This window comes from Lissotriton vulgaris, chromosome 4_1 (genome assembly GCF_964263255.1).
Source record: "Lissotriton vulgaris chromosome 4_1, aLisVul1.2, whole genome shotgun sequence".
In the NCBI taxonomy this organism is placed as follows: domain Eukaryota; kingdom Metazoa; phylum Chordata; class Amphibia; order Caudata; family Salamandridae; genus Lissotriton; species Lissotriton vulgaris.
In genome coordinates, this window is record NC_141691.1 from 1079205846 (window position 1) to 1079223381 (window position 17536).

Genomic DNA, 17536 nt, shown 5'->3' on the forward strand with positions numbered 1-17536 from the left:
ATGTCGGGCTCAGCAACAAAATGGCGGACGGAGTCCGGCAGCAGAGTATCCAGGCCCCCAGCAGTCTCCAGCAGGGTCTCTCGCACCAGGATGGACTCTCCGAGGGTCGTCTCGCAGGCAGGACCCTCCGAGCAGGTGGGTGCCCCCCAAAAAGCTCGTTCAGGGCACGTCTTTTCACATCGCTGTCTTGGCCATGCCCCTGTTTTAAATTTTTTTTAGCATAGATGTGAGCGTACATCCCTGCATGAAAAGTGTTAATTTTCCTCCCAGAAAGGTAACTGAAGCTCTGCTCCATTGGTCCATTTCCAAATGAGTATGTATATTTGGTAACATATCCCCCTTTAGATTAGTCTAATTGTATCAGGTGTTCGGTACCTGTAGTTTTACATGTTAATCTACATGGGTGTACAAGTATTTAATCTAATTACTTTAACTGCGGGTAAAGTTATCAATTTATGGTTTGAAAACCTAACTAATGATTTAACCCACTGCAGTAAATCTTTTAGAAGTTAATCTCGAATCGGGTGTAATTAGGAAAAAGATTTCCAATATTTTTAATTAATTCAGATGCCAAATTGCTATTCAAATTGGTACACTACCTATTACAGTATGTTAAAATGGCACAGCTGAAGTGTTATTCAATCAAGTTTTTACTGAATGAAATACTCACGCCAAATTACTTTTTTCTGGTTTGAGAAAAAGTAAAATATCATTAGAGTAAACAGAGTCGGTGGACATATCTTTTGTTGTACTTACATTTTAAAACAACAATGTTTTGTTTGAATTTCAAATAAAAAAAAATGTGTATCTATTTCTATTCTACTAACTCTAACCTTTCATTGAATAAACTATTATATCTCTGTTTGTTCACATGGCACTGACCTCAGTTAATTTTATTGAGGAGATTTACTGCATCGTTACAAATGTCAAGAATGATGCCTACTGATATATATATATATAATCTCATCTGTCTTTTTTGCATTTACTTTACCTAGGTGATCATTACAATTGCAGCACATTTTTGTCACTTACGAGTTCACTTTTGTTGAGCGTTGCTTGTGTTCGACTAAATACTCTCTTCCTTCCTCTTTTAATCCAAGGACATGTTTCTACTACACCCCTCCTATTTAGGTTGTCAGTCATGGTGTTTTAATCTAGTTTAATTTCTTAAATGATTTCACAATCTTACTCGCGTGCTTTGCATTCTTACACGCTTTATGTTAATGTGCTAGAAAGTAAAAATGCTAATGAGGTAAAAAGGTTTTGAAAATCGATTTTCACAAACTCAGTGTAATGTTTAGTGGAATGTATGATTCGAGTTATTTTTCTATCTGTTCCTTTGTAGCTGTGGACATGGCTGGAGGATTTGCAAAAAGAGCTGCTAGACGACGTCTATGCGGAGTCTGTAGAAGCAGTGCAGGATCTGATCAAGCGCTTTGGTCAGCAGCAGCAAACCACTCTACAAGTTACAGTAAATGTAATTAAAGAAGGAGAAGATTTGATTCAGCAGTTGCGGTAATTGATTTTCATAATCTTGTTGAACTCAGAAGATCAGCTCAGAAAAATGCTGGTTTCAGCTCAAAATTAGCAATAAAAATACAACAATGCAATCCATATAATGTATCAATTTAATTATAAAAAAGAATCAAAACAATATAAAACCAAAGTATAAAAGATTGGGGACAATTAAACAGCGTTAACATACTTATGCATGCAGTTGTCTTCTCTATACAATGTTCTAATTTTCAGGGATCAGTGAATAAAGGTGGTTACAGTGCTACACATTGATTCTGAAGAAAGCTGTTGTAAAAAATGCTTCACCATTCTGTAGTGAAAGAAGAAATAAAAGCCTTTTATTGCTCGATTACTTAAAATCATTACAGTATACTAGCAATATAAAAGAGTTCTTAAAAAAAAGTTAAATTCCCTGCTTGTTACTAAGACCTAGTAGGGCATAAAACCTTAAAAACAGTATCACATTCTGGGTTTACTGTTTGAGTGCAAAGTGCATTAGTTTTAAATGGGAGGTATGTCCGTGGCTCCCGTGATTCCGAGCCGACTGTTTTCTTTATGAGACTCTATTTTCGGGGACAGTGTGGCTCGAATTAATTCTATGAATTTCCCCAGCCGTGCAACTGTTTGAGTTGAGTTCGAAGAAAAACATAAGGCCCTGAGCTCTGCAGATTTGAGTGACCAACCGATGCCTCTCACTAGCTAACTTTGGACAGCAGCACAGCAGATGGAGCCAGGATTCCTGATGGTAATTGCAGAGTCTACATGCTGCTAAATTATCCGGACGGGCCCAGCTTTGTTTAAAATCCACAATGGGCAATGCGAGAAGCCTCATGTAAGTGATCTTTTTTCGGGTTTGGACAGTTAGTGCTTGTTCGAGATAAGGCTGTGGTTTTCCCACTATGTAGGAGGCGTCCAGTGAAGAGAGTTTAGTTGGTGATGTAAGCTTTCCAGGTCTCTTGCGTGTCATATATTCTTGACCTGTCTGTTCAGGTTTTGCACCTCTATTTCCAACAATTTTGTGGTCACTCACTTGCGCATGCCATGGGGATCCGCTTTCTTCAAAAATTGTTTTAATTTGCGCTTTCAAGGCTGTTGCTGGAGCTCGCAGGGTACTAATATAGTATTTTAGAGTGTCCCCACAACAGGTAATGTCTGGGCGAGTTAGACCCAGCTCCAGCCTTACTCTTCTCTCCTGGCCTGTCGTGAGATGCCTAATACTTTCTTGTATACCGAGATTTGGTGGCTCATGGAAAAGTTAGTAAGGGTTCCAGGAAAGGTTAAGTGGCCGTAGTTGACTGAGGGCACTACTTCTGCTTTAAGGACTTTCATGATGGGTTCAGTGGACGGACTGTGTAGTCTTCAGTTGAGACTTCTCAGGCTGCGGATGATTCCGGCCCCCTTGCTTCTTAGATATTTCAAATGAGCGGATGGTTTTGCCCCTTCCGTTAGCCTGAGACCCAAATAGTTATAGCTTTTACAAGATCTAATTTGCAGGTCACCTAGGCGCCATTGAGCTGTCTTCTTTCGATGGTACTTCCCAAAGATAAGTATCTTGGTCTTCTCCTGGTTTACCAGTAGATTATTATTTTGATTGAATCTGTGTAGCACTTCTAAGGCTTTCTGTAGACCTGTCCTAGTGTGGTTCAAGATTACAAGATCGTCTGCATATTGGAGGATTTGGAGCCGCACCTTCCCCAACTTTGGAATGACTAGATTTGCCCCCTCCAGGGCTTGTCCCAAGTCGGATGTGTAGATGTTAAAAAGTAAAGGGGCAAGGACGCACCCTTTTTTTAGGCCGTTATTAGTTGGGACCTTAGTTGTTATCGACGTTTGGCTGGTTTTAATAAGCACCCAGGTCCCCTCGTATAGAGCAGTTATAGCCTTTAACAACTTTTGAGGCATGCCCCAGTTGGTAAGTTTTCTCCATAACTTGCCACGATCCACTCGGTCAAATGCTGCGCTATAATCTAGGAAACAGCAAAACAAAGGTGGTTAAGAGGGCTGAGTCGTGCGTAGGGACAGATGACCCACTGCTAGGATGTTATCTATAGTAGAGCATTGAGGTCTAACTCCGATTTGGAAGAATGGGAGAATGTTGTTGTGATCCTTTGCCCAAGTTTCTAGTTCCTTCAGCAACACTCTGGCTTATGCCTTTGCTTCTATATCTAGAAGAGCCACAAGCCGATAATTTTCGGGCTTTGTGCGGTCGCCTTTTTTATGAATCGGGAAAAGTATTGAGCCTTTCCACGATGATGAAATGGTGGCTGTTTAAAAGGCATACTTAAAGAGTGGGGTTAGCTGATCCGCCCAGAATCCATGTGACACTTTAAACACTGCCGCTGGCACTCCATTAGGACCCGGCGCGCCGTCTGTCCTCATTTTCTTTATCAGATTGGTTATCTCTACCGTGGTGATTACTGGTGTTTTGTCCTCTTCCTCGGTTCCTGGAGGGATTTGTTGTTCTTGGGTAGCCGTCTTTTTCTGGTCTGTTGTATACAGTAGCTTTACATATTTAACCCACTCTGAGGCTGCCACCCCGTTTTCCTTGCTCTGACTGGTGTGGCTCAATTGTCTGAAATGTCTCCAAAGTCGGATGTGACCCTTTTCTTTGAGAAGGTTAAATATTTTCAGCCACTCTGCCTCAATTTTCTTTGTTCGAATTTCCCATATTTTCTTCCTGTGTTCCCTGTGAAGCGCTTTTATTTCCAATGTGTGGTGATTTGTGGCTCCTTTTCTTCTCGCCTTCAAGGCCTTTGATAGGCTCCGCTTGGTTTGCTCTAAGGCCCTAGAGTTTGTAATGAGAGGTTTGCGGATGGAAGACCTGAGCTTTGGGGCTGCCTGTGACCTGTCCTAGTGCGGTTTTTAGTTCCTCAAGTAGTTCCTTCCAGAGCTCCAAGTGGGGTGCCAACCTTCTATCTGTTTGGCACTGCTCTTTGTGTGTGACCCACTCCATGAGTACTGGACTTAATTTTGTGGACCATTTTATTCTATTCAATACTTCATGGTGCTCTTCACCTGTTGAGGTACCAATGTTCCGAGGTGTTTTGCGGATTTCCCATTTAGATCAAGAGTGACCCTCAATGGCCTGTGATCACTCTCGTCCCTGTTTCCCACATCAAAGTCATTAAAGTGTGTTCGCAAGTTTTCGGAGATAAAGATGTAATCGATTGTTGACTTGTCCCTGAAGGTGGGCAAGGGAAGCCAAAGAGGGTCCACTGCTTTCATGGAGGAGTGGGCGGAAACCATGTTATACTCGAAAATAAGCTGTTGTAGAGGCGACGATTCTGTTATGTTTGGAGGTTCCCTTGTACCATAACCCAAGTCCCTGGTATTCATGTCCCCTACGATGATTGGAAGATGTGAGGCATATTTATTTATAAGGTGGTCCATTTTTATAGTTAATGTTTTTAGTTCTTGCTTTTTTTGCCGTGTGGCAGGGTTTATATAACAATTAATTGTCAACAGTCGGATTGAGATATTGTTGCTTTTAAATCCACCGATCAGTGCTGCTTGCAGGTTGAGGGAATAAGTTGCTAGTGATTTTACCTCTATTTTACGGGCATGATTGATAAAAATTGAGAGCCCGCCTGCTGCTCTCCCGAAGATGTTGCTTTTTATTGCTGCGGTGTGAATCTCATAAAAGCCTGGGAGAATTAGGGGTTCGGTGGCCCATATCTCTTGTAGGCACAGAATGTCATTTTCTCTGAGATACTTGCATGCTACTTTGCAGCTAAGCAGTCTTTTTAACCCTGCAACGTTCCACGATAGGATGGACAGATGAGTGTTGTTTCCTGCTCTTCTATACATGTTCGGGTAGCTGGCTGCCTTTATGCTATTAGAAGTGCCGTCGAGGGAACAAGCCTCCAGGACCATTCAGCGTGCTTTGCGTTGCGCTGTGCTTTGGCTCTGTGTAGTAGGCTGCCCTTTGCTCAAGTGAGCTTATTATCTTGTAGGCGTTGTGAAGTCTAGGTTCCATGGCTGAGCTTTTCCCTGGTTGAATGACTGCAGTCTCCCTTAACACCGAATAAACCTCCATTGTTGGCGAAGTTTCTGCTAATACATGTTGGTATTTCTCGGGTATGGGGAATGCTATGTCGATGCCCCCAACAGACATTTTTGCTATTTCATCTGTTGTGAGACCCACCTGGGCGTGGTGACTCAACCCTATCGAGGTTGATTCACCATGGGAGTCGCTGGTTAGTCTCAGAAACTTAACCCAGACTAGGTCGTTTGGCTGTATTTCCATGAGGGACGGGATATGCTTAAAAAGTCTGAGTAAATTGCCCCTGTTTAAAATATCGTGTTGACCTTTGATGAAATATCTGGGGGTGAGAATCACCTTGTGCGTTGTTTTGCTAACTTGGTTTGCTTTATGCTTTTTATTTTGGTCTCCTTCCAGAATACTTGTGCTATGACTAGAGCCAGGAGTCTGTTGGCGTGGTTCTGATTGCTGGGCCAGACTTTGGAATGGCTGCGCTGCTTGATCACTGATTTTCTGCCAGCCCGGGGCTATGTGTCCCTTAAGTATGTTGACTCTGAAATCGGGTCCTTGATCCTTAACTGAACCCGCTGGTTTTCTTTGCTCTGCCTTCTTGTTGTTTAGTACGTGAGGTACATTCTGTAGTGTTTGATATTTAATCCACGGAAAATAGGAGCTAAAAAGGTTTACGGGGAGTGCTGTATAGTGTGCAAAAAGCAGGAAATGTAAAGTGCTCTGTCCTGATACATTGTCATATAGGCAGTTTGTAAGGGTTGTAAGCCACATGTGGGAAATGCTAAATATACATTTTAAATCTTAAGTTTTATTCACATCAAATAAAATCTTTGCTGTGAATTCCTCATTCACAGCAGGTAGGATTGTACTCCTGAAGTTGTCAGTACAGCTAAATTACTCATTACTGAGAACTTAATCTCTTTCATTGTTCATGTACTCTCATACTGGTTGGTTGAAAAACACAGATTTTACCCTGTCTTTGGTTGTGACATCAATGCATTCTGGATTGTGACATCAATTCATGAATCCCTAGAATATTACATGTGTGTTTAACACTGAAGAGCCAGGGGATCGACGTTATGGCATATTATCCAAGATATACAATCTCTAAGAACTGAAAAAACTATTTTTAATTTGGCCCAAATCGAGACCCACAACAATAAAGGCTGGATTTTTATCAGGTATTCCAGAAAATGCAGTCCACTCTCAACGTGACGCACACAAGTAGGACATGCTTGGGTGACTGCTAGCGGTCCAAGTAAAATGTACCTTCTGGAGGGTATTTTTATCTGAATACCCCCATACCCCTGCTTCTTAAGGACCATTGATCTGTGTAGTACATTGTAAGTTGTCTTTCTAGCCTATTTAGAATTCCTGTACTTGATGTTCCACATTCTGTACCCTTTGTATGTTCGTACTGTGGATTCTGTACTGTGGCAGTTGACTTGCTGCTGCTGCAGTGGAGAGTCTGCTCTTTTGCTACTGCTTATCCTATATTAAAGGATCTTACTAATTAAATGTAAATGTAAATGTAAATGTATAGGCATTTATATAGCGCACTACTTACCCGGAGGGTCCCAAGGCGCTTCGACCGCTGCGAAACCTTTCCTGGCTTCCCTGAGAGATGGTCCCTTAATGGGTATCTCCAGGGTGAGACCAGGCATCCCCGGCGGTCTGGTGGGGCCGTTAGTGAAGATGAGGCAAGCTAATGCCCAGAGTTGCCGAGTGTGATCGCTGATCAGAGTGGCCACCGAGGCGAGAGAATTATCGAGTCCGCTGACCCTGGTCCAGAAACCTGCCGCGCCGGGAATCGAACCCTGGTCCCGGGCCGTCCTCTGCTCTCGGGTCTGCCGCCTCTAACCAGTGAGCCACACTACTACTACCTCCACTTCGTCATTGGATTCATTTACTACAATATTTTGGCGACTTGAAATCGAACCCATCGTCCTCATGCCGTTCTAAGAGTCAAGAGCAGACCATTTCGAGGTGAACTTTTTTTTTCCGACATCGCATTATTATGCGCAACCCTTCCACTCATCAAAAGACGTTTACAGAGGACTTGTGCAGAGACTTTCTACCAACTGGCAAGTAAAAATCTCAGTCTGACGCTGTCCTCCTTCTCCGCTCACCTACCTCACTCCGCCGTTTCTTTGTCTTGCCGTCTCCTACTCTCGTCTCCTCCTTTTGAGTAATGATGACGTGCTAGAATGTTCACGGGGAGTTGCTGAACGCTTGGATGACGTCTCCCTGCTCGTCAAGATTAGAGCATCAGCCTTACGCTACGCTACGCGAGAAGCGTCTACGCCACGCTACGAGTGAAGCGACGTCCTTGTAACGTCAACACGTCTTTGGGAAGCCATTTTGAGTTACCTTAGTAACCAGTTCACCTTCAGCGACGATGCGCACGTCTTTTGCGCATTCACATAAAGTAAGTCACATTTAACAGTTTTTTCTTTGACTATTACGAATTTATACGCTGTGCCGCTTTCAGCATTTCACGTCTCTTCATCTAAGTTTTTGTTTGACTTTTATCTGCTTGGTACACGACGAGTTTATTACCTGACAGCTATTTTACGAACCTAACAACGAGTGTGTTTGTTCCTTTAATGACCTTCGCACTAGTTTAACAATGTCTGACCAAGTTGCTTTACAAAGTGGCACTGTAGTTTTACCACCCAGCTTCCTTCCTATTCCAGGTCAACCCAGCATATCATGGGAAGATTGGTTTCCCATGTTCGAGAACTATCTGGATGCATTGGATGCTCAGGAGTACTCTGCTAAACGTAAAAAAGCCCTTCTTTTGAGCTCACTGGGTAAAGAGGGTCAACGCGTTTTTAAATTCTTACTACAGGTTCTTCAAGCTGGTGCGCAAGCCCCTTTAGACGAATATAAGGAAGCTGTTTCTCGTTTAGAAGTAAGATATGCCAAGGAAGAAAACCTTGTGATGAATAGATATAAGTTTTACACTAAAAGTCAGAAAATGGGTGAAACTATAGATGATTTTGTGTCCAGATTGCGTGAAATGTCTGTTAAGTGTAAATTTGGTAATATGACAGATGAGTTAATTAGAGACCAGCTCATAGTACAATGTAACAATAAGAAAATTCAAGAGCGTTTATGGGAAGCCAAGAATCACAACCTTCAAACGGCAATTGACTTAGCCAAGATTGTCGAGCAATCGGAGGGATGTATGAAGGAACTGGAAAAGAGAGCTATTTCAAGTGATGTTAGTGAAGTGTCTTGTCATTCTCACATGCTTTGTCCACAGGAGGACGATGATCAAGATGATATTGCTCTCATTAAGCAAAAGAAGTTCTTTAACAAGAAAACGGTGAATGTCAAAAGTCAGAACACATTTAAACCCGTGACTTCTAAACAATGCTTAAGATGTGGTAGTTATGGTCATGCTTCTGACTCCAAATTTTGTTTTGCGGCCAAACAAGAATGTATGAAGTGTGGCAAGTTAGGGCACTATGCTAGGGTGTGTAGAAACAAAGCTCGTTCATCTGTGTCATGTGTAAGTGACATTCCAGAAACCACAGATGACACTAATAAGATTTTAGTTGTTGGGAATGATGATTGTCTTCAACACGAAGTGCACAAACGGAAAAATAGACCTAAAGCGTTGTTTACTATAAATGATAAAAATGTTCATTTAATGGTGGACACTGGTTCACGCTACACCATCATTCCCAACTGTGTTTTTGTAGACGTGTGGGGGATGGGTCCACTTCTCTCAAAAGATATTTCTCCTGGTGGATGAACCTTTAGACATCCTTGGTTACTTTGAAGCCAACATCAAGTTTTCTACGAGACAAATTCATGGGAAGGTCTATGTCTCTGAGTCTGGTCCTGCTATCCTAGTGTGGGTTCACCAATACGACCTTTCTATTATTGTCAATCCCCATGCTGATCCTCAGGTCATGGTTGTTGAGGACATAGAATTATATTCTCTACTTTCCAATTTTAAAACTGTCTTTGGGAGAACTTAGGCCGTCTTAAGGGCTACTCACATAATGTTATACTTAAGAAAAACTCAATTCCTGTCCAGCACAAAGTGAGACGTATTCCCATTGTCATAAGGGATGAAGTGAAAGGTCTTATTGATGACATGTTAGCTTCTGGGGTGATTGAGCCTGTCGAAGCCTCTCCTTGGGTTTCGCCTATTGTCGTCACGAAGAAATCGGACGGCAAACTCCGTTTCTGTGTGGACCTCAGGTCCCTTAATCAGTGTGTTGTGGCCGACACCTTCCCTTTGCCTAACATAGCTGAGTTGGTTACCGCTCTTAATGGGGCAACGTTTTTTTCTAAACTAGACCTCAGGAGTGCATACCACCAAATTGATTTACATAAGGACTCCAAAAGTTTAACAGCCTTTATCACTCCCTGGGGCACCTATCAATTCACTCGACTCCCATTTGGTCTTAATTCAGCAGCGAGTGTTTTTCAACGAATGGCTTCTAGCATCTTTGAAGGTGTGCCAAAGGTTGTTTATTTTCAGGATGACATTCTGATTTATGGTCTTACTGAAAATCAACATAATTCCACACTCAAAGTTGTTTTGGAAAAATTATCCACTGCTGGTCTTATGTTGCGCAAGGACAAATGTTTGTTTGGGGTGGATCAGGTGGATTATTTGGGTTATACCATTACCTCCTCTGGCATCAAACCCAAAAAAGACTTGTGCGAAGCCATTCGTTCTGCACCTCCACCTTGTGATAAAGATCAGTTACGTTCCTTTATGGGACTGATTGAATACTATTCGAAATTTGTCAAAACATTTTCTGATAAGACTGTTTGTATCAGGGCTTTGCTTAAACGTGGTGTTAGTTTCATCTGGGGAGCCCAACAGCAAGAGTGTTTTGAAAATATCAAGAAAGAGATTTTTGATGCTAAGGTGTTGTCTTCATTTGATATTCATAATAAGTCAATAGTCACTGTGGATGCCAGCGCGCATGGTTTGGGGGCTATGCTGTCACAAATGAAGGGAGCATCTGAAGTTACTATTGCTTTCGCATCAAGGACTCTCACGGACACTGAGAAAAACTATTCAGTTATTGAAAGGGAGGCGCTGGCCGCTTCTTGGGCAGTTGAATACTTCCGTACATATCTTTGGGGCATGAAATTCATTTTAAGGTCAGATCACAAGCCCCTTATCAAGGTCCTTTCACCAGGAGGGGCGGGTAAGGGTTCTGCCCGGCTTATGAAGCTTGCAGCCAGGCTGCAAGAATTTCAGTACTCTGTAGAGTATATTCAAGGTTGGAGGAATGTTCAGGCCGATTGCCTTTCGAGGTTGTCGTTAGACTGGCGTTCCTCTCATAATTTGGAGGTGTCTTTAGACATGGATGATGTGGCTGTTGCTTCAGTCGAAGACGCTGTCTTTGTTGGCGAAGGAGTTTTTTCTTCTAGTGATTGGTTAAAAGAAATGGCTGTTGATGTAACTCTTCAGGAGGTGATCAAACTTATCAAGTTGGGTTCTAGGCATGAAAGTTCTGTCTCTGTTTCTGTCAGACCCTATATCAAGGTTTTAGATGAGCTTTCGATAGTGAATGACATCCTACTTAAAGGAGAGAAATGTATCCCCCCTTTTGGGTTGAGAAACAAATTGCTGGCTTTGGCACATGAGGGGCACATGGGTCAGGCACTCACTCAAAGACGTATTAAGGATCATTGTTGGTGGCCGGGCATCGATTCACAAGTGGTGGAATGGATTGAGAATTGCCCTATGTGCAGGGAGAAGAGGGTTTACCATCTATCATTATCACTGATAATGGTCCTCAACTCACATCTCGAGAAATGCAAGTATATTTAAAGGAATGTGGCATCTCTCATCATCGTACATCTTTATATAATCCCCAGGGTAATGCGATATGTGAAAGAGCAAACAAGGTTGTGAAGGGGATTATTCAAATGGCTTCTAGTAGTGGGTGTATTGTCAGAAAGATGGTCAACGAAATTTTGTGGGCGTACAGCACTACTCCTTTAGCTGTTGGTGATTTGTCGCCTTTTCAGTTGATGAGAGGACGTGATCCTGGTCTGAAGTTGTTTCCTTCTTTGATGAGAGATGTCGTTACTTTGCAGTCTCAGTGTGGTGCCTTTGAAGGGAAACTGGTTGATCTGTCTTCCTCTTCCCTTGTTCCTGAATCCTCTTCCTTTGTCCCTGGTTCTTCTCCTTTTTTTTGTGGGAAATTTGGTCAAAGTTAAGTTGGGAAGGCTTCAAAAGGGTTTGTCCAAGTTCAAGGGGCCTTTCAAAGTTAAGAAGGTACTCAATCATTGCGTCATTCTTAATAATGGAGAGTGTTGGAACTTTAGAAGAGTTGCCCTCTATAAGAGAGCGAAATCTGCTTTGTCTCTTATTTCTCTTCCTTCACCGCTTAGTGGTAGTTCCACTTCCCTGGTGCCTGATTCTTGTGTTCCTTTTACGAGTGGCTACTTGTTAGCTGATCACACTCCCATAGAGTCTCCTGTTCTCAACGAAGTTACTGGCTCTGGTGGCGGTGATGCTCCTGCTCCTTCGCTGACTCTTCCTCCCGTTCACAGTGATTCTGTCTGTACACGTTCTCTTAGGTCTCGACGTCCTCCTGTTTATTTGCAAGATTTTGTCTGTTAAGTTTTTTTTGTTTTTGTTGTTTGTTTTTTTTTGACAACAGAAAGGGAGAAGATGTGTAGTACATTGTAAGTTGTCTTTCTAGCCTATTTATAATTCCTGTACTTGATGTTCCACATTCTGTACCCTTTGTATGTTCGTACTGTGGATTCTGTACTGTGGCAGTTGACTTGTTGCTGCTGCAGTGGAGACATCAGGGTCTCCTGACCCGACTTCGCGTCGGGTTTCGACTCGAATGGTGGTGTAGCGACCCTAAAGGTGCGATCGGTAAGAAACGACCGAAACCAGTCAAGTGCCACACCATTGACACCTGCAACTTCCAGACGCTGCAAAAGTATTGCGTGCGATACAGTGTCCAACGCGGCACTGAGGTAGAGTAATACCAGTGCCGCAGTTTGACCCGAGTCCAACACGGAGCGCAGATGTTCTGTAATGGAGAGAAGTGCGGTCTCGGTACTGTGACCAGCAGGAAAACCATTCTGCGAAGGGTCCAGAATTTTAGTAGACTGAAGATGGTTAGACAGAATGCCATTAACATGGGCTTCTGCTACCTTCGCGACCCAAGGGAGAAGGGAGATGGGTCGATAGTTCTCCAGTTTGAGAGGGTCCAGTGCAGGTTTTTTCAAGATGGGAGTGACATAAGCTTGTTTCCATTCGGGAGGAATTATGCCCAAGGAAAAAGATAGATTTATAAGTTGGCGTATAGGGGGTAGGCATAGTGAGGCTAGTTCTTTAAATTGTGCTGGTCTAAGGGGAGCCGCAGGTGACCCAGATTTGACTTTGGCTACCAGCTTGTCAAACTTTTCCTCCGATAAGTCAGAGAGTGTGGATAGGGCCAGGTTAGCACTAGGAATGGAGCACTGATCCTCCATTGTCAAACTAGTACTAGGAAAAGAGCGAAATATATTAGACACTTTTTCCACGAAGAAGGCCGCAAGATCTTCACAATGTGAAAGTGAACAGATCTCAGCCACAGGTACTCTGTTGGCTGTAAGATCTTTTACCACTTTGAAGATCAACTTCGTGGGATTAGAGCTAATATTAAATTCATGAGAGTAGTAGGCTGCCCGCGCCCTACAAATAGCTCTATGATAGCTCTTAACTTTTGCTAAATAATAGGTTTTTTGCCCAGCCTCATAGGTTTTACGCCAAGCTCTTTCTGCTTGCTTACATGTTACCTTTAAAAGCCGAAGAGTCATTATACCAAGGGCTAGGTTCTAACAAGCGACTCTTACTCCAAGCTGCAGGAATCAAGGAGTCAAGGGCTTTAGTGACCCATTCACAAAAAAGGTCGTAGCCAGACTCGACACCCTCAAAAGAGCCTAAATGGAAACCACCGAGAAGATGATGGAAATCAGCTAATTTAACTTTCTTCCAGGGACACCTAAAAATGACTCTATCTGATACTTTAAAAGGACGATCCTTGATCGTGACATGAAGCTCTATCAGATGATGATCCGTCCAAGCTATAGGTCTTGGCAGGAGGACCTTAGCCATAGTCAAAGTTGTGAATATCGGGTCCAGAATATGCCCCCCCGTGAGTAGGGTGAGTGACCAACTGGGGAAGCTGGAGTGCCTCCAGGTCCGCGAGAATGCTGCTAATCGCTGGGGTGTGGGGAGTGTCTAAATGAAGATTTAAGTCCCCGATAATGCTAAAATTAGCCGACCCCAGTGCAAGAGAACTTACGAATTCTTGGAGAGCTTTCCTAAAAGACACATCACTACCTGGTGGTCTATAGATCAGCAAACCAGACATAGTGAAATGATGCTGATCGTGATGCAAAAATATGCACTTTCACAGCCAACTATGTCCAGAATTTTCCAGGTACAGGGGTAGCATGATTTAATTGCCATAGCAATCCCCCCTCTCCTTGAGTTTCTATTGTGCGTGAAAATAGAATATTCCGAGGGGAGTGCTAGATTTGGCACAGCCATGACCTCATCATGCAACCATGTCTCGGTCATGAAGAAAATATCGGGAGTCTCATCAGATAGCAAGTCTAAAATGGCCTGATAATGCTTGGCCAGAGATCTGACATTAAGATGCCAGATTTTTAAGTCACAAGGGGACTGAGAGATTATAGGAGGGGCGACTACCGGGGCGTCACCCAAAGAAGGATGCACCGTATGAGCCGAGATGGGAATACAACGAGGAAGTGACAGCTTACCACAAGGGCACAGGAAAGGGCCACAAAGTGGATCAAGGGGTGCATGTTTACAAGGTATAAAGAGGCTCCGTAGCCTAAGGAGGTCCGCCCTAGAGTACATGCCTACCGTCGAAGAAATGTGCAGAGTCTCTGGCGCCCGGCGCTTCCTTAGCACTGACGGGCGCAGACGGGCAGGACTCTGGCACGACTCAGGCGCGATGAAGGCGCTCCCACTGCGCGCTACCGCTGCGCTAGGCAGACTGGTTTAAGTAGGCTGTCCGCGTGGCTACCGGAGTACTAGAGCGCTCAAAAGGGCGCCCAAGAAACGTACCCTCTACTAGCAAGATGTCTGCCGATTCTCGCAAAAATCGGAAGCCCCAGGACCGGACCCGCTAAAGCAGCGATGATCAACCGATTATAGTGCGGGTAAGTGGGAGAATGCCAAGTACATAAAATCAGGGGATACAGAAATAAAAATAACACAAAAAACAAAAACGGGTAATTTAAAATACCAAGCGCGCCTATAGCACAGCGCTAGGAGCGCGAGAGTCCTGAAATGCTCTGAGGAGCTAGGGTACCTTGTCCAGGCTGACCCCAAGAAAATTCTGCCTTAAGTAGGCTGACTGCGTGGCTACCGGAGCACTAGAGCGCTCAAAATGGCGCCCAAGAAACGTCCCCTCTACTAGCAAGATGTCAGCCGATTCTCGCAAAAATCGGAAGCCCCAGGACCGGACCTGCTAAAGCAGCGGTGATCAATCGATTATAGTGCGGGTACGTTGGAGAATGCCAAGTACATAAAATCAGGGGATACAGAAATAAAAATAAACCAAAATACAAAACCGGGTAATTTAAAATACCAAGCGCGCCTACAGCACAGCGCTAGGAGCGCGAGAGTCCTGAAATGCTCTGAGGAGCTAGGGTACCTTGTCCAGGCTGACCCCAAGAAAATTCCGCCTTAAGTAGGTTGACCGCGTGGCTATCGGAGCACTAGAGCGCTCAAAATGGCGCCCAAGAAACGTCCCCTCAACTAGCAAAAAGACACCGATTTTAATGTTCGCTGATGATACTTTGATTCTATCAAAGACTCCAAGTGGTCTACAGCGTGCATTTCTTATTTTCGATCAATTTTGTATGGAGCATCGGATAAAAGTTAACGTGGCTAAAACTAAGCTTATGACTTTTAATTCCCACAGTAGTTTCAGATCTAAGCTAGTAATGAATGATCGCCCTTTAGAGACAGTCAATGCCTTTATGTATCTATGTATCTATGTATCAAATGATCTTAGATGGTCCCAGCATGTAGACACCACAGTCTTGCGCCATAGACAACTGGCTGGTGCCCTTAGTATAGAGCATAGAAAATCTAGAACTAAACCAATCAAACCGGCATTGCAGGTTTATGAGGCCAAGGCCCTCGGCTCTGCACTATATGGTGCTGAGCTGTGGGGCTTTGAGAAACTACAGTCCTTACAAACATCGGAAAACAAGTTTTTTAGGAGCATCACAGGTCTTTCTAAAGGTACTCCATTGCTCCCACTCGGGTACGATTTGGGTAGGAAGGCGGTAGTAGACCTGGCTAGGCTCCGCCCTATCCTATATTGGAGAAGGCTCTGGACTACACCTGAGCTCTCTCCTTACGCTGAGGGGTTATTAGACGTAATTATAGCAGATGTGTTCCACAAAATTGGTTGGCTGAATGTTCTTAGAGCGACGTTGGGCGATCTCGGCCTTCAAACGCTTTGGGATAACCTGACAGGAGCTTCATTCCCCTCGAGAAATGTCCTAAAAGAAATATATCGGGAGAATGTGGCCATTCGAAATTGGAGAGGCGCCAAAGCCTTATCTATGACAGCCAGTTTTTTAGAAGCAAAACTGTACCCCAGTCTAGAACTTTATTGGGATGCCATAACCACACCTAGGGACAGGAAGCTTTTCTTTCAAATTAAAGTGGGTGCCCTCCCAATTAGAACCTTAACAGGTAGGTGGGGGGCTCATCGAATAGTAATTGCCCTGTTTGTGGAGTACATAAGGAAACAATTGGCCATTTCCTATTTGCTTGTAAGTTTTATGCAGAACCCAAGCGTATTTGGTTATATCCAGCGTGTAAGAATTTAGGTACCACCAGTAGTGTTGTAGCTCTAAGAATTATACGTTCCAGCACTTTGTTGCCCATAACTATAGTTACAGCCAAATTTTCAGGATGGGCGTGGAATATTAGACAGAAGTCCCTAGGCAGCTGATTGTTTCTATTGTATTTTACGATTGTCTGTATTTTAATACTTGAATATTTTTATCTTGTAATCTTTTAAATTGTGAGCTTATAAGTCACTACGGCTTTCTACGTTTTAAAATGTTTGATTGATTTTCAAGTCTAATCTTAATTGCTGTGTTTGTAATGGTGTTTTTATAATTGTGATTGTACTTGCTTTTACGAGCAAAAAACTTGAATAAAGCATCTTTGACTTGACTTGAAATGTGGGATAATGAGCCTGTAGTGCCCGTCTTAGTCTATGTTCATAAAAAAGGATTAGCAGTGTTTTGTTCTGAATGTAATCAGTATCGGCTGCAGACAAACAGTGCCACCCGGATATAGATCTTGTAGCTTGTCCAGGCCTACGTGCGCTAGTGTGCCTAAAGCCCCTTGTTCGTGCTTGACCAATATGTTCGAGTGGTAAGCCAGTGGTAGCAGCGGGCGTATAAAGGCAGTTTTCCCGCCTCTCGGCCTAATGCCTACCATGCAGTAATCGTTGAGTTAATAGTTTTAAATGTGTGTCGAGGTGTAGGCTTACGGTCATGCGTTAGCATAGAGCTCAGCGGGATGGGAGGTGCGTCCCAGTGTTCCACTGCTACGTGTGGGACAAAATCATCGGAGGCGAACCAGAAGTGTGAGTATTGTGCGTGTGCGCAAAGATAGTATAGATAAAAATCGGGCACACTGAAACCTCTGTACTTGTAATCCAGTATGAGAGTCTTCTAGCTCACCCGTGCTTGTCGGCCTCCCCAGATGAGACGAAGCAGCAAAGTACGTATAGTTTTTTAAAAATGTTGCTTGAGTTGAAATGGGATGTTACAAAAAAACTATAAAAATGTAGGTAACACCACCATTTTGATCAGTGCAATGCGATGTGCAATGCGATGTGCAAGGGAAAGCAGGAGTTTCACCCATCTAAAAACTAACCTACACGAAGGAATGAAAGAAGTTGCCGAATGGATGAAACTAAGCCGTCTGAAACTGAACTCAGACAAAACAGAAGTCCTCATCCTAGGTACATC

At 43.4% G+C, this 17536-nt stretch overlaps 1 protein-coding gene across 1 annotated transcript in view; it reads left to right on the forward strand.

The window, feature by feature from the left end:
* The window catches only part of TRIO (trio Rho guanine nucleotide exchange factor), a 5246815-nt gene that overhangs the window by 1672337 nt on the left and 3556942 nt on the right, over window positions 1–17536 (forward strand). Inside the window, exon 12 of the mRNA XM_086965300.1 lies at window positions 1346–1515. Within this exon, the coding sequence (XP_086821426.1) occupies window positions 1346–1515 (170 nt within the window). The remainder of the gene's footprint in view (window positions 1–1345; window positions 1516–17536) is intronic.